Source organism: Corvus kubaryi, unplaced genomic scaffold (assembly GCF_017639235.1).
Source record: "Corvus kubaryi isolate FWS band 111438036 unplaced genomic scaffold, C.kubaryi_AGA036_p1.0 split3-73, whole genome shotgun sequence".
NCBI lineage: Eukaryota > Metazoa > Chordata > Aves > Passeriformes > Corvidae > Corvus > Corvus kubaryi.
The window spans coordinates 13,282,753-13,304,079 of record NW_024582091.1 but is presented as its reverse complement, the minus strand read 5'-3'; the positions used below and the strand labels follow the sequence as shown (position 1 = coordinate 13,304,079).

The following is a 21,327-nucleotide window of genomic DNA, read 5'->3' as shown; positions in this document are numbered from 1 at the left end:
TGAGCTTCCCAGGGAGCCCTGTGATGTGATTTCCATATGCACAGGAACTGGCCTAAGCATCTGGAAAATAATCCACTTAGTATCATGGAGCTGTGCAGTATCTGAAGTTCTGATAGTTATGAAGTAGTTACCTTTTATCTCTTGTTACAACTTGATATTAGCCTTCAGGACGGGGGGGGGGGACATGTGACACATGGGACAACATGGGCACTAGGTAAGGAGGTGTCACTGCAGTCTCGGCTCCCTCCTCTAGAAGAGCTGTCTTCTGATCTTAGATGTCACTGGTTCATCAGGCTAAGACTGCTTTTTCATGCTGATCCAGAACTTAATATAGCATATTCTCAGCTCTGAAATATGTGTAATGTAACTGGATCCCATGAGTGACTGAAGGAGACTGTAAATAAAACCTTTGTTTCCCATATGGCAGCACAGATTGACTAGAACCATCCCTTTTGAACTCTTCTATTTGGTTGTTTTCTGGTAACATTGTTAGTATTCTATGTGAAACATGAGACTGACCTACAGCAAACAGCAAAGGTTATCATCATACAACCTGTACAAAATTGATAGGAGACTTTCTAATGTCTAATTTTAAACTAATAAAAGCTACTGGTTTTATCAGTATTTTGCCAAATTTGTGTATCTTTCATTTGCAGTGGTGTTGAATATTTGGTTATATTGCCCCTGCAGTCACTATTCATCATAAGCGAAATTTGTTTGGGGGGATTAGTGGGTTGATTTGGTTTTGGGCTCATGTGATTCTGTTGCTTTATTGTTTTGGATTGTAGAACTTGACAACAGAGCTTGAATGACATAATGAATCTCTGTGTGAGGTAATGTGATATAGTGGGGTTTTTTTAAAACTATTTTCTTTAACCTTCCTAGAAAGAATGAGTGCATTGTGTTTCTACTGTCTGATGCAGCTATTCCAGGAGAAAATAATACTTAACAAATTCAATGCTTAAAGTGATGATGGAATATATTTCATTCAGACCTTGTTGACTCCTTCTGTTTGCTTCACTCCCCCAGACAAACGTGTTGATGACTGGCCCTTGATGCAGTCTCCATTTCCAACACTGACTATAAGCACTATTTATCTCCTCACTGTCTGGCTGGGCCCCAAATGGATGAAGACGAGAGAGCCCTTCCAGTTACGCTTCCTGTTGGTTGTTTACAACTTTGGAATGGTTCTGCTCAACTTCTTCATTTTCAAAGAGGTGTGTATGCCCTCTTGCAAGAGGGAATTCTTACTGAGGTTTGAAGATGTCTGAATGAAAATGATGTTGCATATTCTTGATGTCTATTGACAGTGAATGTTTTGGACAGACTTTTAAAGATGTGTTTGCCTTGGAGGTATTTCTAGAAATAGGTAGTTTCTGTTTGAGAATAATTGCACTAAATGAGTCTATAGACAGAATTTGTGTTTGAGGTATTCCAAGTTCTTCTTAAATTTATATTAGTCTAAATACTGGAGAGAATAATATCTGTAGATTTAACACTTGTAACTGATACTTTTAAAAAAAATCTTAATAATCCTAAAGGGTATCAAAATGTATCTTGTTAGAAATTGAGCTGTTTGTTTATGCTTTCAATGTGTTTATAATTTTTAGAAATTCAGATGTCTGTTGTCTGTAGTGAGGAAAAGTATCTTGTCTGTAAGTTATTTTTAAGAATAAAAATAAAGTGAACTATATCTTTAAATAAAAATAAAAGGATACAGACTTCTAATATTTGTTTTGCGATGTTCTGAGTGTGTTAATTGTAATACATTTCAGTGTTGCTGCATTTTTCCTTTGTTGGATTTTCTGGACAAAGGAAAAGAGTAGTAACACTGCAGTGGATCAGCTGTGTAGAGTAGGTAACTGGGATTACTTAACAGTTTGGTAATTATTATTCAAGGATCTCTGTACAGAATATGCTGTTTATGATGATGCTAAGTTTATGCTGCTGTGACTGCTTATGTGAATCAGGAGTTGTCTTCCTGGAAGACCTCTGATCATAGATTTGTAAAATCTGTTTCCAGAAGTAAGCAAATGAAGAGAGCAGTTAAAATTACAGCATTGCAGAACTGTCTGGCCCGTTCTGTACTTTTGCCAGGACAAAATGGCATATCTGATGATGATCTGCATTTTGACCCTTTCCCAGAGCTCCTAGCATAGAATCATTAATCATGAAATGGTTTCAGCCTCTCTTTAAGACATGGTTTTGTAAAATTTTAGCCACCACACCTTAGTCATCTTTTTGTCTAAATTGTTTTCCTGGCCTATTAACTAAGTAATGAAGTACAACAGGTACAAAAAAATTTAATGCTGACATGCAAGCATAGTTGAAGGAAGATATTAAATCAAGTCATCTTGGCAGGCTAAAACTGAAACTCCTGAAATTAATTCCACAGTGTTACTGCCATGCCTGTCTTTTTCACTTATTCTTTTAAACTGGTTGTTTTATCCATAAGCTGAATTCTACCAAACTTGCAGTCAAATAGTTTTCAAATCTATGTTCCTTACAGGATATGTGTTAGTAGAATTTCCAAGTCACTGAATTAACATAAAAATGAACGGGACTGCAAATACGTATTTGTTGTTGATATGCTGAAAGCTCATAACTTTATACACAGAGGTTCTAGTTTCCTTCTCTCTCCTAATGGGAGGTTGTTATTCAGTGGATGTTAAGGCAATGGATACAGCATTTCCAGGAAGTGTCTTTTCTTGATTTTAGAGATTGATAAGAGGAAGGTGTTCAAGTTTCAGTTGTTCCCTTTAACGAGGCAACTTCTGCTTCCCTCTGCATGAAGTTTACAATACCACCGTGCCACTGTTGAAATTCACACCAGTTTTAATGTAATTGCTGAGTAAAATGATACTGTTTGTATTTTGTGAGTGATGGTAAAGTTTCCAGACACTGCTAAGAACAGAATTTGAATATGAAATGCCTTTAAACATTATTTAAATAACCATTCTGATGGCAAGTTCTTTTGTTCATATGTGTTAGCTTATGTTAAATAGTAAGTCATAAAGCACTGCAAGTCCAGTGCAAGACTCTCCTACGTTGAATTCAAATTCAGGTCCAAATTTGGAGCAAATTTTTCTTAGAACATGCAGAAGTCACAAAGGAGTAGACCCTATTTTGCCGCAAAATCATGAATTTCTTATTTTACTTCAAGGCAGTCTGGTGAAGTCAATTTACTGCCTTTTACCAGGGGAACCATGGTTGAGTTATCCAGTAGGTCACAGTAGAGAGTGGTTGGTTTCTGTAACAGTGCAAACTAAACTTTCCCTGCTCTTTTCTATTAGTACTGGATGTGCTTGTGCCTGTGCGGGACCACACTGGAGTTCCAGTTAGTTACAGTAGTTTGTAAATGGACTTAGATGATGCAGAAGTAGTTCAATTTATTTTCTAGGTTAATTTCTGTGGACAGTTCTTTCATTTACCTTCTTTAACACACATGTGCAGCAAGTAAGTCCAGAGGTTCACAAGGCTTTGTATGTTGTACACGAGATGAGATAACATTTGTCTTTCCATCTGACTGCACTCCTAGTGCTATGTGAAAGATGAGACACCAAAGTATACTCAAGTTCAGTCTGAATAAGATGCAATTCAGGTTAGTGGTAAGAGTAGTAAGTCCCTACCCATGAGGGGGTTTTTTTGAGATCTTTTTCTATCACCCCAATTTGCAGGTTTTCTCTGCTCCACTGCTGTCTCTCTTTGATCCTTAACAGAGTGGGATTACTCGGCTTTAAATATCCTTGGATCATAACATTTATGAATGTCAAGATTAGAAGTATTACTTGAACTTTGTACAGCTCTAGACAAGTGTACTTCTTTCCAGTGGGAACTTGCTCAAATGTCAATTTTGTCTTCTCCTGTCCAGTTTTTGCAACGTGCTTGGTTTGAAGAGGCCCTACAGGAGCACTTAAATTGCTTCAGGCTATTTTTGTTGGCACAAAATGGGGAACTTTTCTACATCAGTTTTCCCTCACTGTGTTTTGTGGGTGTTCAGCTTTGGCTGTTCAAAGTGGTTTTTTTTTTTTTCTGGATTTTGATTGTTATACATATATATACTGTATATTGTAGATCCAAGTTATCTAATCCCTGTCTCTTGAATAGTGTTCTCTTGAATCTCTACCGGGAATAGCATTTCTGTCACTTGTAGTGAAAGCAATTAGGTATTTTCTGTTTCTGAAGCTAGAGCCATCAGAAAGAATATCAGTGTCTGATTAGCTTAAGGTCATACTGGAATTTGTTGTACAAGGCTCTAATTATCTGATACACGCAGGAAAAAGTGAGTACTTTCTTTTTAATTTATGAGAAAAAAAAGTGCTTTGTAACAAGTTGTTAGTATTAAATATTGGCTTTCTTCAATTCTCGGGACTAATAAGAATATTTTAAGTATTTCTGTTCACTTAAGTTTGATGTAGAACGAAATTTGCTGATAATTGTTATAAATGTGCTTTATGTATTATATTTCCCCTCATGTATGGCTTTAATATTTTCAGTTGTTCTTGTCATCAAGAGCTCGAGGGTACAGCTATGTCTGCCAGACTGTGGATTACTCAGATAATGTTTATGAAGTTAGGGTGAGTATTTCTTTTTTGTATTTGTATATGAATGTGTGTAATATATAGCACTACATGATGGTTTAAGCCTTGTCTGAAAACAGTGTTTCCACAGCTGCTGTCAGGCATGACTGTATCCCGTTACATCCTCACAGGCCACTTCAGGTTTGACTACATTGTACATAGCAGGTTTAATCAAGGTGCATCAGCGTATTTATACTTTAATCTGACTGCTACAAGTAAGGGCAGTCTTAAAGATACCATCCTTGGCTTCACCCACAGTTGTACAATCCAGGGTAAACTTTGTGCGCATACTTTGGTTCCTAGATTTGCTGAAGTTTCTGATACCAGGGTAACCACATTAAAGGTGGTGTGTTCTGGCTAGATCAAAGCAAGTGAGATTTGTCATCTTATCTTGTGGTTGCACTTCATCCATACTGGTGAGGCAACTCTTTGTCTTCTTTAGCCATGTTTGGCTTTGTGAGGTCTTGCTGGCATTTGGCAAATGTATTATCAGTACATTTCATTGTATAATCTTAGATTTCAAATATCTGAGCTTTGGAAAACATCCAAATTAGAAGCAAAGTGCAGATACTTGTTCATTTTCATAGTGCTGTTGATTAGCTCATGTACTAAACCTTATCTTCCAGCAGAGCTGACACTTAAGAATCTCTCAGCTGTTCTTGCAAGTTTCATGTACAGATTAGAACATGTTCCTGAAAATGCAGTGAAAGTATGGTATAGTCTAAATGCATTATGTTTATAGCACAGTTTAAAAAATGTCTATGAGGTGGCTGTTCATGGATAGTGTTACTCAAAATCTTGTGCATGTGGCAGGGGTGGTAGTGAGAACGAAAGGTTTGAGTCTTACACCTTATTTATAATGGCTCATACTGCAGAACAGCTCTGTGTGTGGATTTTTATTGGCCTTATGGTAGTTGCCAATCTTTCACCTTTGCTGGTATGGTGCTCTCACTATTTCAGTCACTAGAATGATTCTGTTAAAAATTTTGTTGAAAAACAAGATCTAGCAAAGTATAGCAAGTGCTTGACAGGTTTGGGGCTTTTAATAGATAAGCGAAATAGAATGCCCTTGTACGTAGGTGAGTGACTTTGAGGACTGGTATGGCATATATTCAAAGAATTTTTATATTAGCTAAATACGAGCAGTATTCTGTTTCATAGCCTCACTTTTAGGTGCTCTTGTTCGTGGGAGGCAGTGGAGAGGTCAGACCTGCTCAAAAGAATTATCATCCATTTTGTTATGACAAGCAGAGCATTACTATACAATGAAATAAAGGCAAAATGACCTGAAGAATGTGTATGTACTATATCATATGCCCAGAAATAAAGGGTTGCTTTAGCAATATGTACTCTTTTGAGTTCCTGACTTTTTAATATTTTTTTAATTTTTAAAATTTTCTTTCCCTAAATTTGTGGATTTGCCTAAAACTTATCTCTGAAGTTTTAAGTTGTAGCGTGTTCGGTTTGCAACTGAAGGAGTCAAGGAAGGAGGGAAAGTTGAGTTCTCTCAAGCTCCTGCAGCAACTGTATAGTATATTATCAGCCAAAATTCTTATCTTGATCATTTTCTGGTAGTTCTTTTGAATGAATTCTCAGTTAGGTAAATAAGTTGCAAGTAGAAAATGATACTTTCCACAAGTGTACTTTGTCTAGCTGAGGATTCTGGGATACATTTCTGTCCTGCTTTACAGTATATCATGCTCTGCATTTAGAAGGTATGTTGCTTTTTGACACTGTCACACAAAAATAAAAGCCCCAAAACCCAAACTTCCTCAAGATCTCTTTCAACATCATTTTTCATAATATAAACCTGAAAAAGCAATATTAAAATGTTTTTACAGTTTTGAGTATAGAATTTATAAGCATCATCTCTCACACCCTTTTAAGCACATCTCTCACACCCTTTTAATAGATCTAGATACTAAATGTCTAGCATTTATTGGCACCAGATTTGCTCTGCAGAGAAATGCTTCACTGCAACAGTAGAATCAATTACAAATGCAGTGACTGTATTTGCAAGAGAATGAGTAAATAAATTCTGTGTTGCTGAGATAAAGAAGGCTGGAACTAACTCACATGGAAACAGCTATGAGCCCAGAAGGCATGGAACATGTTCTGAAAAGCAGAGCTTCATATATGACTTTAATTTGGGTCTTTGAAATCTGGAACAAATATTGAGAAATGTGAAACTGATTGTATATAGTGGTCTAAATGGCTATGTAGGAGCCTTGGTACGGCCTCTGTTTCTGGCTTTTTGGGAACGTGCCGCTGTGATATTGCCATCACATTGAGTGGCCTCTTTTGTCTAAAGCTCTTGATCAAAATAAGGGGTCAAGAAACCATCTTTTGTACTTCAAGGGAGTATGGAAAGCTCCCAGAAAACAATTTCAAAAAAAAAGAAAAAAAAAATTTTGCTCTCCTGGATACCAGAGAATGTCTTTCTCTGCCTCTCCAACCCACATCATCTGTCAAGACAGTAAGTCAGTGATTTTAAGGGAGCAGTGTAAGGGCATGTGGTGGCACTTCCCCTGTACAGTTTAGCAATGCCAGCAACCTGTAGCTCAGGCACCTCTTAAGTCACCCATAGCCTCTTTGGTTTTGCCAGTTTTTAAGGGGATATTTTTCCATGTATTTGTCTGTATTTTCTTCATGTATTTTCTTCAACTTTGTCAGTCTTCTGGCTTTCACTGATGATTGTGTAGGTAGTTTACACAAAATTTGAAGAAACTGGTCCTCCTCCTTACTGTTTTGAACCTACCTACACCCGTTAATCTCATTCAGGCTCCACTGGCTGTTCTACAAGAAGCAACGGACAACTGGAGCAAGCAGGGATGAAAATTAAATTCCACAATTGCAGAAACATTGGCAGAAATAAACTCCTTTGTGAAGGACTTATCTGAGGGATGTAGGAGGTAGCCACCTTACTGACTGCTGGCGGGAAGTTGAGTGGTTTTATTATGAAAAAAAATAAAATGTTCATAGTAGACAAGAAAGAAAAAGGGGAACAAATCTCTAAGAAAGTATTTAGAGGTTATCTACAGATACCTCTTGGAAAAACTTTTTGGTTATAGCTTAAGAGTCAAAATAATAAATGCAAAGGGCTGAGGTGTTAAATCCATACTTTGTAGTACTCCTTCAGTACCTGAAGTGAACGATTTTGTAACACTATCTAGCTTAATGTATGTTAGTGTCTGTGAGTAGTCATTTCCCCCTCTGCTTATATTTGTGTGTCCTTGTTTCCCAGGTCAAAATTCATCTATTTTATTAGCATTCCTGAAGAATTGGGAATTCAGGGCTGTGTGAATTAGTTCTTATTTTAAGTGTGCTGATTGTAACTGTGAAGCTGAGCAATGGTTGTTTTCTGTATTGTAATTGTAATCTGCATTGTTTGTATTTATGTCTAGAGCTTGAGTGGTTTCCTCTTATGAAAAAGGCATAATATATTTTAAACTTAAGTGAACTTGACTTCACAAGTTCTGGAAACAAAATTCTGTAACTGAAAGAGGGAAAAGACTTCACTGTAAAAGCCACTTCAATTTTTCACATTGCTGTGACCTTCCAAGAAGTACCTGTCCCTTCATATCCCTTAATGGATAACTGTCTCCAACCCCAAATGAGGACAAATGGTGCAGAAACAGAGTCCTGTAATAAAACAGACCTCCATTCAAAAACCCTGCAACAGGCAGAGGACATGGGATTGGACCTCTTGTTGACCCCCTTAATCCTCAGCTGTAATGTAATCTTTCTGTGCCATCTGGTGTTTTAACAGACTTAGATTGGTGCATATGAAAATTACCAGAAAATATGTGGTTGTGACTAGTATGGTTCATTACAGGAATGTGCCTTTTTAATGCATGTTTTCTTTTCTTTTCAACTAAATCTTTCTTGCATGCTGTGTCCAAAGAAAGGCTACAAGTTAGGTCACGATTTCTGATGCTTTGCAAAAGAAGTTTAATAGTAGCCACCTACTCCTGACACAGCTTACATATCAGTGTATTGTTCTACTCTATTTCTGCCCTTTTTCACTGATTTTATGCATGGCCTCAGGCAAATGACATCTGTTTCATTTTTTTCTATAAGCTAATGATGAAAACATCTGCAGAAGTCACTGGAAGTACTGAAATAGATCATCAGTACACAAAACCTATCAGGTTTGAGAGTAAATGGTAGAAAATTTGATGATAGTAAGACAGCAAAGAAGCTGACAGGCAAAAAAATCTACAGGAGCACAAAATCAGCAGGTATAATCCTTCAAAGAATCCTGTTGTTTTTCTTAAGTGATGGGAAGCATTTTGATCAAAAGTTCAGATTATTTTTACCCATGGACTGTAGTTGCTTTCTGTGCTAGGTGGACTTCAACAGAAGAGCAATGAGATGTGTTATGTGACTTGTCCAAGAACATATACTGAACCTGTGGCATCTTGAGCATAAGAGAGAAGTATTTTTGTAGGATTTTTGTTCACTTATATTTTGCTCTATGTCACAGTAAATTGGCTATTTGCATATTGGCTATTTGACTTATTGTTCCCCTATTTCATTAACAAAAATGTCCATTTACTTTATAAAAGATTTTATGGCAGTTTGCTTGTAACTGACCTACTGGTCCTCTAAAAGTTTCTTGGAAGGGAGGACCTCCAAAGAGCTGAAGTATTGCAGTGCTGCATTGTCATTTTTATGGATATAGAGTCCAAAGTGTTTATTGTTAACTTACGAAATGAAAAGATGCTTATCTTAATTTATTTAAGAGATGCAACTTTAGCAAAGACCTGTAAAAGATGCTGGGCTGTTATGCTCAGCCATTGGGTGTGAGACAAACCTTGATGTGGGTGTTATTAAATACCTAGCTACCTGTCCCAGAGGCAGTACTGGATATTGAGCAATATATATATATATATATATATATATATATATATGGTTCCTGCAGCTTGCCTGTGTGTCTGGGAGCTCCAAGATCTGTGGGAGTCACTTTTCTGTCATTAAGCCTCTCTCCAGCTTTAGATATTAATATCTCTTTGTATAAAACTGAAGAAATCTGCCTCCTCTTCCCAAGACCTGAAGTGGGCTAAATCACGCCCAGAGAGTGAGAAGGGCATTTGTTCATTAATGGATACATAGAAGGCTGCACTTGGGCAGCAGTAAGATGTGCAGTCCCTCTGGAAACTGCAGAGCCTGCAATGCAGATATGCAGCACTCTTCTCCTATGCTGCATTTCTGCTTCTGCTGTAATTTCTCCTAAACTGTTTGCCAGACCACTTATGGCTGTGACAAACTTAGTCTGTGGAGAGATGTTGTCCTTTCCTACTGGTTTGAAGAGGTGGAGGAAAACAATGTGCAGGGCTGTAGCATTGTTCTCTACAGCTCATTATGATTCCCCTTTCTCTCACCTAAGAGTATGTGTGCAATTGGGAAGGGAAGCTACTCTGTGTTAACTCTTTTTTTCTTCTGTCTTCCCTGGGGACTGAGGGGGCAGTGGGGTTATTTCACACCATGTTAAGTTAAGAAAGTCTGATATACCATCAACTGAGTCCTGAAAGACAAGGTGAACTTCTCACAAATAGCTGTGTTGTGACATTGCCAGCTCCCCTTGCTAGTGGTACCAATTCCAACTTTTTTTTTTTTTCCTTTCACTCTCTGTATGAGTCACCATCTGGTCCCACCCTTGCATAACAAGCTAGATGACTTACAATGCCAAACCTAGACTTGTTGCTATGTTTTGGGATCTGGGAGGGAGTCCCTACCACCACCGTACTCCCATATCGTAGCATTAGCATATTGCTACACAGGGCTTTACTTGCTTTAACAATATCCTAATTTCAGTAGGAAGCCTTGTTTATGTTGCATCCTGGGCAAGATTTGCTGTGATGGGTGGATTAGAAAAAGAATTTTGGGTGTGTAGCACTTCCCTGTTGGGTAGATGGGTTATATCTGTTCAGTTTTTATGGCTCCTGTCTCTTTTTTCCTACTCCCTGAATGGCAGAGAGCCACTGGGGGAATGCTGCTTTACAGAGGGAGTTACTGAGCAGGCCAGAAGAAGCTGAGGGAATATTGCTATAAGGAATGTGAAATCTGTACTGCACCTAACTTTTTTGGTATCTTTCCACCCATATGCCTGTGGTACTGAAGGTTTCAACCTTTGCAGCTTCATTTTATCATAATGTTTCTGCCTCATTTTTCTGACCACATCGAAGTGTTGCCTCATTAGAAGGGGAAGCCCAGTGGGAATCTTCTTCTGCAAAGCTTAGGAGAGAATGAGGACACAAACTTCCCATGTTTAACTCGTAAACTGTTCAGATATGGCAAAGCTTTTAACTATATCAGCTCTTTTTTACAGATGTGATTTGTGAGCAGTAGGCTTAGAAAAATCTTCTTCCATAATCATCTTCCATGTCCAGAATAGATGAAAGGAGTATTTTTTTTTTCTCATACTGTTAGATGTTTGACTCCACCTCAACATTTAACGTGGATTTATGGAAGGAAGAGGTATCCTTCTCTTACAGCAGATAGATGGTGAGAACTTTATTCCGTTCAGTTTGGAATCACTAAAACTTAGTATTCTCTGTTTTTCATTGCAGATAGCTGCTGCTTTGTGGTGGTATTATGTCTCTAAAGGAATTGAATATTTGGATACAGTATTCTTCATCCTGAGAAAGAAATTTAACCAAATTAGTTTCCTTCATGTCTATCACCATTTCACCATGTTCACCTTGTGGTGGATTGGTATTAAGTGGGTTGCAGGTGGACAAGGTGAGTTCCCTTCTTCTCATATGCCTTTGACCGGTTAGAAGGGAGAATTATTATTGTTTGGTAGCAATAGAAGAAAATTTCTTAGACTTGACTTTATAATACACAAAACTGTTTATTAATGCATACAGTCTCCCTCTGTGGGAAACATGGGGGAGGAAAAGATAGCAGAGCAATAATCTAATGAATTGCAAAACTTCTTTTCTTTTCCTCATGGGAATCAATTGCAAGCCTGAAGTTCTACCTTCAAAAGTATCTGTATCTGTGTGAAACAAAGATGTATGTGTCTTGCCTAACTTTAATTCTTGCAGATACAGAGAGCTGCAAAATCTAATTGTGGGCCACATTCTGTGTGCAAATTTAATGAAGTTAATGGAGATGTTATTTTGGCATTGTATATGAGTTTGAGGTTTGCTTTTATTTTTATGAAGAGGCATGTATAAAATTCTGAAACCTTCCCTTGGAGGTGAGCCAATAAATCTGTCAATTCACTTTTAAAACCTATTCATACTGACACAAGTCTAAATTCATTATCAGCCTTTTTTTCCCGTTGCTTCCTTTCTAAAGCTTCCATCAAATAATTTCATTACTATTTATTGCACTGGCCACATCTTCAATTGCCTACACTGTATTCTTGTTCCTGTTGTTTAGCCTTCTCTCTCTCAAATTAAAAGCTCTGCCGAGCTGAGGGTACAGGGAAAATGCCCTGTTCTGTTTGATGTGTACTTTGTAGGCTTATGACACTGAAAATACCATACAGTAAACACAAAATACCATATTATGAACACCAAACTAATATTTTGGGGTTGGTGTTTTGGGTTTTTTTTGAGCTACACTAATACTTAACGCATGGGGGGTTTATGTTCCCATTTACTATAGATATTTTGTACTGAGGGGCCACTTACAAAGAAAAATATATAAATTTAGTATCTGCAACTACCATTTAATTTCTCTCATGTAATATGCAGGAAGCAGGTACTCAACCAGACATTTCATGATCTTTGTTTGCAACTGCACCTATAAAATAAGATTATTGGAGACTGGATGGTTACTTGTAGTCTTGCTTTAGAAATTCCCTGGGTGTCTCAAAAGGCCCTCTCCCTCGTTGCCTTTTCAGAATTTTCAAGCTAAATATCAGCAGCTTTTAATACAACAGTTAGAACTATTTCCAAATTTCTTTCAAGTTCTGATGTTCTAGCACTGCCTCTTAGTTTCTAGAGCCTGCAAAAGGAAAAGCAGCAGTTGCTTTTCTGCATTTATGCATAAATGTGGATAGATCTGTGTTCTTCTGTTTTCTAGTTGATAGCACATTGCTTACATAGACGGGTCTATTATAAACTGGACCCTATTATAACAACTGGGTCCAGACCACACAGGCATCTGAGCTGTTTGATGTCAGCAGCTATTGTCTGTATTGCCCTAATCTTACACATTAGAGCATTTTTGAGCCTCTCTGTAAGTGTAAGAATACCTTAACAAGATACAACGTGATTCTGTTAAATGGCTGCTAATCTTGACAAAGCAAAGAGATCTTAATGCAAATGAAACTGTAAGCATGGATCTAACATGGATCGTTCTGGAAGATGTTATACTATACACTGACATATTTAAGAATGCTGGATACTTTAAATCATAAACAAAGAAACTAAAGATGATTAATTTAGACAAACTCACCTGGCAATGCCTTAAAGTTCTCATAAACACAAGTCAAGTTTTGCTTTGTATGGGGTTTTTTTGGCCTATTTAATCAGACTTCCATGTGAGTTTCTTGACTTCTTGCTGAGAAGTGAATGTTTTGCATTTAAGTACAGCTTAAAAGATAGAAGTACAGAGTCTGGTACTTTGTACTTTACATTGTCAAAAAAAGCTTTTAATAATCCTTTAGAAAAACAGTTGCAGTTACACTGTAACAACTAATGTGGAATACATGTCATTTATGTCTGTTCAACAAAAATCTTATAAAAAGCTTTGGCATAAGTAGTTCCATGGAAGATGTGACATACAACTTGCATTCACATTTGTTTGTGTCAGTACATGTTGACAGCCAGGTCTGTACTATACTATTCAATATTTTGGGGATGGAATCCTGACATGTCCTGTGCTTTGTAAATTTTACTATTAAAAATAATGATACAGATAATACTGAAAAATAATCCTCTTTTTTCCAAAATTGCATTATGATCTTCCCTTCTGTTCCTGGACAGCTTTTTTCGGAGCTCAAATGAACGCATTTATTCATGTCATTATGTACATGTATTACGGATTAGCAGCTTGTGGCCCTAAATTTCAGAAATACCTGTGGTGGAAACGATATTTGACCATATTGCAATTGGTAAGTAAAATTTCTCCTTTTGAGGTAAAAGGTGTTGCTTCTGAGTGGATTTGCATTTGCAGAGCTTTGGAACAGATGCTGCTCCTTCCAAAAGTTCTTCTCTGTCTGACACTCCTCAAGTTAGAATACTTCCTGGAGATGGAAGCATTTATTCAACTTCAAAAAAAAATATGCAGCATAGATAAGAGTTGTGTGCGTTAAATTCTAATGCTTCCTTGCTGGTTGTTTCAACTGAATAGCAAAGACATGTTCAAAATGTAGAGAAAATCCAGATGGCTTATTATCTTCTCATTTTCCTGTTTCTGAAAACTGATACCAGACACTACAATAGATCTGATGTTCCTGGTCAAGCATAGATGTGCGTGCATGAATGTGACAGTCAAATACAGCTTCCCTACCACCTCCCAGTTCAGCAGTTTTCATTGCTTAATGAATTGGTATAAATCTATGCACTCAGACCTACAGAATATATCCAGACTTTTTTGATTCTGTATTTTCTGTCTTTCAGGTGCAGTTCCATGTGACTATTGGCCACACAGCCTTGTCTATTTATATTGATTGTCCTTTCCCTAAATGGATGCACTGGGGTGTCATTTTCTATGCTGTCACCTTCATCTTCCTGTTTGGTAACTTCTACTATCGGACATATAAGCTGCCCAAGGAACCTGTAAAGAATGGCAAAATAGCAAATGGTGCTGTTGCAAATGGAGTAAGCAAACCAGAAAATAATGCGGTGGTGGAAAATGGAAAAAAGCAGAAAAAGGGAAAAGCAAAAGGAGAGTAACTTGATCCAGGCCTTAACCATTGTTGGCAGTGAGGAACCTCCAGTTTGGTTTATAAAAGGAAGAAAAAAACACTATCTGTACCAATTAACCTTAGGTTACTGAAGAGCTAGAACACAGATATTTTCATTATTTATGAAGATTGTTTTAAGAACAACACTAAAGTTGAATTTCTATTGTAATTATGTAATTATCATGCATATGGTCTCTGTGTAAACTTGTAGACTGCTGGTGTTGGTGAATGTAAGGAAGAATTGCAGTTGATTCCATGTTTAGCAGTCCAAAAGTTAATACTACCATTGATAAAGGCAGTTTTGTTGGCACCCACATTTCTCAGGGGGGTGGGGAGGGGAGGGGAAGGAAGTAGCATTTGAATACTTGTGCTTTCTTTCCAGAAAATTATTAAATTTCAAATTATGACGTATTATCTAATCAGAATGCGCAACTTTTCTTGTCCTCCTTGGAGAGTACCTTCAGACAAAATATGTGCTGTCAGAACAGTGTTTGACTTTTCAGACATTACTTGATTTAATTGAGTATCTGTTACAGTTTGGTTTTTGTTTTATTATTTTTTTCTTGTGTGGAAATATACCTACCTCTTCATCTGCTGAAAAGAATATTGAGCATTAAATAACTGGTTTCTGAAATATGGAGTCTTCTAATCTAAATATCTGTTAATACTAATTCAGGAGAACATATGTTTCCCTGTGGGAGTAAAAGGGATTTTTGGTGGTATCCTTTGATCAAGTCATCAATAACCTTTTTTTTAATGTAAAGTGAAATTTTGGAGTGGTACTTTCAGTAGAGCCAAGTAAAGAATACATTTTAAGAATGTATAAATATGAATGAATATATTGGTTGAAGCAAGTAGTAAAAATAGGCCTGCTGCTTGTTGTCCGTGACCTGCATTAAATCTGTGGCTCTGATTGATACTCAAAATAGTAAGATAATGTTATGGTGGAGAGAAAACAGCATGTAATTCCATTTAGAAATGTTGTGTGCATGAGTAGTCATGCTAACTACAAGGCCATCACTTTATTGGGAGAGGGAGTTCGGTTTAAAAGTACTAAATACAGCAAACATAAGATATTGAAAATATTGCTGTTGCTTGGTACCTGTCAAAACTCTATTTGTTAGACACTTGCAGACAAAGTATTGCTGACAGGCCACCATTTTAAGTCAAAACTGCTAAAATAAGTAGAAACTTTTAGATGGATTTTCATTTACATGTTACATAAAGGACTTTTTACCATTCCTTTTGTGAAGAAAATAGGGAAAGATTTATACTCCTTCTGAATAATGTGATTACTAGGAGATAAATTTTGAGCTGCTTAGCATGCAATGAGTAGAAGATGGGTGGAATTAGAAACTATATCCTGAATTACTGTGTTCCTTGGCCATCACTGCAAGAGCTGCATTGTTACTGTCCAAATGCATTCCCCAGCTCTGGTGAAAAACATATCCAGAGGTAGCAACAAACATATATCTGGCAAGTGGCACCATTGGTGCAGGAAGGGTACACGGAACTGTAAGAGTAAAATGAGTGACATGTTCAATAGATTTTTGCATCTCAAACATCCATTCATCTGTTTGTAATACGCAAGCGGGTCACATCTTCTGTGTCTCAGGTTTGTCTCGTCTCTATACAAAAAAACCATCTAAACCCAAAAAACAGGTCCTAGAAAAAAGGGTTTTGGATATAGTCTGTTGTATTAAAAAATAATTCCTAATGCTGGAGTTGGTTCAGCTGGAAGGTGGTTCATCCCTAATCACCACCAGTGAGGTTTTTTGGACAGAATATAGAATTGTGAAAAACTGTTTCTGCTGAACTCAAATGCATGTGACCATTAAGTTTCTTATCTTCTGTGTCTTGTGATTCTTCCAGCCTTTGTAATGATGCTTTTTGCATTTGCATACCGTGTATTTATGTAGTGTGGCATGGGGAGGAGGGACGGTGATCTACCCTTCCTTCTTGGACAAATGCCACTACCCTTAACCAAGCCAAAATGCTGGCTGACTCAGTAACTTTGGCATGGCTAAAGGAGTAAATAACTACAAAGCAGATTTACAGCACACCTGCTACTCCAAGGCAGTGGCTGGTGTGAATACACTTACCCTACTGTAATTTCAAGGTCGTTTACTCCACTTTGATTAAAGGGTAGCTTCTTTCTATTTGCCATGGGATGTGGGCAGCTAACTTATAAATCTGTATCATTCCGTGAATTGTGTTAAACTGGTTGTTTGCTCTGTCATTCATTCAATAAGCCAGATCAGCTAAACTGATACTCTCAATGTGATCTAGCTCTGAAACAGCATACTGGGGAGTATTCCAGTGCAGGTTCAATTATGTCTTTGCTACATTTTCTGAGTTAAGAATTATGTCTTGCATGATGGCAAATATTTAAATAACTGAAAGTTAAATCGTTTTTCCCCTTCATCATGCATGGAAGTGGATTAAAGTTGATGGCAACTTGAACCCTATTGACAGAACTTGAGTAGAAGCCTACTGTCAAACTCTGGGGTAATTGTTAAATTCTAAGAAAAAATGAAAAAACTCACTGTGAGAATGCATGTGTACATGCACATCATATTGTCTGGCCCTGTGCATAAAACCAGAGATTGCCATTTCATGGAAAAAAAGCCCCAGTTATTAAATTACTGGAACACTGCTGTTTTGAGTACATCTTTTGCAATATGACTTTCCTAGGTCTATTTATGATATATTTGATTGTTCATGTAATTCAAGTCCCATTACAATCTTGAATATAATGGCCTTATTAAATGTGCATTTTTTGTAGGCATGGTCTTGAGTGCAATATTTCTGTTTCTGACTATGCAGCCAGACTCACAGAATACAGGACTGAACTTGTACAGCTTTTTGCTTTTCAAAATATGAGGCAATAATGCACATGTGAAATACTGACAGATTCATTAGAGTCATACTTGAGTCTAAGGAAACTTAAAGTTGAAAGTATGTATAAATATGTGTATTTTCTATACACAGTACTGAAATTGACATTATACAATCTACTTTGCAGGGTTATTGGGGTTTTTTTCTTCTAAATCCTTTCAGTTTATTGAAAAACTAAATTCAAACTATTTGGAACTTTTTTGCCAACGAATGATAATTTTTTTGCTAAGAGTTCTGAAGCTCTTGGATCAGAGTCTCATAAATATTTGATGCCATGTAAGTAATACAATTTCATTTAGCCTCATCTCTAGCAGTGACAGTTTGTGGATTATTTTAGCACTTCTTCAGTGTAAAATAAGTATGAATTATCTATACATGTGTGTATATATGTGTACACATACATAGTGTATGTGTGTGTGTATATATGTATGGGTTCTTAGCAGATTCTTTCAATATGTGAAGTAAATTATATTTCTGGAATGTGAATTGGCAGGAGCGAACAGAATGATTCCTACAGCTCCAGCAGTAAAATGAAGCAGTTTTCATTCCACAGTTCCAATATCAGTCTTGCAAACATAAATAGTATTTGTCAGTCATTTTAGACATAGGATGGCAGACAAGACAGAGCCATTTCTACCAGTGTAATAAGTATTTTGGGGCATCAGTTGTAGATTCTGAGGGGAGGGATCTCAACTCAGGGTAGGTGGGGAATTATGCTGTATTATAGTAGAGATCATTTTAGTATGAGTAACTTGCTCCAGGTGAGTCTTTGAAATCATTGCAATCATATCTGTTTAACAGAAAACTTTTAAAAATAAATCATAGTCATAAAACCATTTAGGTTGGAGAAGACCCTTAAGATGACTGAGTCCAACCATTAAACAAATGTTTCTCTGTAGGTTCAAAAGCATGGCCTATTTGATTACAGGACCGTCAATTTCTTCCAGCTCCAGATCAGGAGAAAAAGGTGAAGGCAAAATGAAAATGCTGCACTTTTTTTTTCAGGTTTAACCTAAGGGCACATTTCTTCAGAGTAAACACTTGAACTGCATGTGCTGGGAGGTAAGAAAGGTTAAATAGCTTTTGTGGTGCAAGACCTCAGTCCTAAAATAGCTTACAAGCACTAGCTATCTCTTAAAAACTTGAATAAAATTGTTCATGGTGCATAAAGTTAAACTTTGCATGAAGCTAGTGTGGGCTGAGAGTCATATTTAAAATGAGATCTATTTCAGTTAAAATTGAAGAGAATGGGGAGCTAATTAACGATCTGGATAGTGTATTTATCTTGGTTAGAAACACAGACTTACCTAATTTGATACCTAAAGCAAGACACCCATATGACATCTCATTGCACTGCAGTCTGATGTGCTGGACCCTTTGCTAATATAAGCAGAGGCAGCTCCATGGAAGTCAGTGGGTTGGTTCCCATTTACCTCAGCAGAGTATGTTGAGCACTAAAGAGCAGGGAAAATACTTGCTTTCTGCCAATATCCCAGGAGGATTGAGGGAAATGTATGGTTCAGGGTGCTGCTTTTGCATAAGGTGTTCATGCTTTTGTAAACATTAAAAATAAACGTTACTTTTTTCATGCTGTTTGAGTTTGGTTTTATACATTCTGTAGTATGTTCTTCTGTGTCCCATCTTGCGTCAGGATGCCTGCTAATTTCAGTGTTGTGCAGATCATGTGATGTAATCTGTTTTGTTCCCCAGAAGTTTGAGAAAAACGTTTTTGTGACACATCCTCCCATTTTAAGGTTACAGGGACTTCCTAATTTCAAATATTGTCCCCAAATAATAGTGTAGTGGCTTTGAAATCACCCTTTGAATGACCGAAAATAGGATGCAGACTTAAACAAACAAAAAAACCCTGTAAGTTTCCCTATTTGGTCTTGGAAGTGTTAACAATTAGGAATACAATTAGCCATGTAGTTTAGGTTTTGCTGGACACTGTGTGGTGTTAATGTCATCTCTCACCCCAGAGAACCTGGAGCACTTTTGGCATTAGGTGCAATTCGTGGTTACGTGTTGCTGGGTACAGTAAGTTCCTTCGTTGTCTGCCAAGTATGATTGCTGTTATCAACCTTTTAATACCAAGTTGCACCCATGTTGCACTGCTAGAATCTAAGTGCAAATAGCTATTCCAAATGTCAAGTAGTAGAGAATCAAGTCTGCCATCATAGCAAAATATGGTGTGGTCCATTATGTCTTGCACAATTCTCAACTGTTGCTTCAATCCACTGCTTACATCCTCCCTGGAATCAGAAAATACACCAAGTGCTCAGAGCAGGATTTGTCCCTTAGATTATTAACATATGCTGGAGTAGGCTCTCTCTGCAGGCATCTTTCTCATAATTCTATTCGCAACCAGTAATTAAAAATAAGAACACGTGATCAAATCAGATTCATCAGATGATTGGATAGAATAGACTGGATCCTCTGATGTTCCATTTTCTTTTTTGTATGATTTGCTTCTTAACATCTGGGAAATTTGGGTTGGGTGGGGGAAGGGTTTTATTCCCTGTTTTCTTGCTCAGCTCAAAGCACTGGGTACTATTCTCAGACACATGCATGAAGCCTGTACTCAAAGACAGCTTTGAAGGCAGTACCATCTATCCACTTGTGCCTTTCAGTGACTTTTTATGCCTGGGACTTCTTCTAGGTGACCTTATGAATGCACACACACTTTTCTGTTGACTGCCTGACAGGTCAGTGACGTCGCATTTGACTTAATTGCAAAGATACTTATTGATGGGTAAGTTTATGTCTCTTGATCATCCAGGCCCTGATTAGTGCACACTATAAAACAGTGCTGGGAGTTCCTGCCAGAGCACCACATGGTCAGTGCAGCTTTGAGGGAAAAAGCTGTGTGCATTTTGATTCAGCAGGCTGGAATTGATACAAGCTCGTATGGCATCACTGCTATCTGACAAATCAATATCAGGTAGGTTTTAGTCTGCTAAACAAGAAATCTTTGGTTTTTGAAATGATTCAAAATGTTTTCTGTCCTTATCTTTAGTTAGAGAGCTATTGTTCTTGCAGTGGTATAACCTTAATTTGTTTGACAAGAAAACCACTTTTATGCTAGTATTTTTTGGAGAGTGTTTATGAGAGGAAACCAGAGAAATACAAGAAACAACTTGGGCCAGAAGCTAGAGAACATGAGGTAATTGCTCCTCTAGTTTTTGCCGTTGCCCCTAGATGTTGCAGGAGTTAAATGACTACGCTATAACTGTTATTGCTGTGTATTCATTACAGATGCTGTAATGGTACACAAGTAGTGTACTTGTGCATAAGTACATTCTGAAGTACATAAAAAATTGCTTTGTCTTAAATGACAATCAAGAGAGCATTTTGTCTAACTACAAATGCTTGGAGTGAAAGTAATGACAAACATCATACTCCTGCATTGGCAGGTCTGACTCTATTTTCTCATTAATAATGAGAAAATTAATAAACTTCAGAACTTCTGAGTAGCTTCTTGCAGTAACACAAAGCCCTCCAAAGCCGAAAATTGCTGTATAACTGCTAAAAAACCTATTTTTGCAGAGCTTCTGTTACTGCTTTTTTTCTTTTTTGTACATATATCTTCAGGTCAGGTGGTTGATTACTAAATTATTCCAGAGTGAGATGTATGTCACAGAAAGATCTTGTAGTAGCTGCAAGTCAGTAAAATGTTAAAATGAACTTCAGGGTGTTTTATAGTCAAGGGTTTCAAGTCCATGGCATCATTTGTTACACTGGCTTCACCTCAAATGCTGTTCTTGGGCACAGGGTACAGCAGTCTGGGTCTACCCAGCCTGATAGGAGTTTTTTTACTGAACAACAGATTCTCACCTGGAAATTGGTGTCTGACACATTTGGTTTTGACACATTTGGCAGATGGCACAGAAGCAGTCCCTTGGCCAAGGAGGAATGGGGGGTTTTTTGTAGTTCTACCTATTCTCAAAACACCAAACTTGGCAGGGGGTATTGGAACATTTT

The 21,327-nt window shown here is 37.3% G+C and overlaps 1 protein-coding gene across 2 annotated transcripts in view; it reads left to right on the top strand.

Annotated features, from left to right (window-relative positions):
- Nucleotides 1–18,939, top strand: part of ELOVL4 (ELOVL fatty acid elongase 4) — a 36,735-nt gene extending 17,796 nt beyond the window's left edge. For both annotated transcript variants that reach the window (XM_042016365.1, XM_042016366.1), the window contains exons 2-6: nt 1,030–1,217; nt 4,497–4,577; nt 11,153–11,324; nt 13,526–13,653; nt 14,162–18,939. In XM_042016365.1, coding sequence (XP_041872299.1) covers nt 1,030–1,217; nt 4,497–4,577; nt 11,153–11,324; nt 13,526–13,653; nt 14,162–14,437 — 845 coding nt within the window. In that variant the 3' untranslated portion in view covers nt 14,438–18,939. The remainder of the gene's footprint in view (nt 1–1,029; nt 1,218–4,496; nt 4,578–11,152; nt 11,325–13,525; nt 13,654–14,161) is intronic.
- Nucleotides 18,940–21,327: the final 2,388 nt, after the last annotated feature.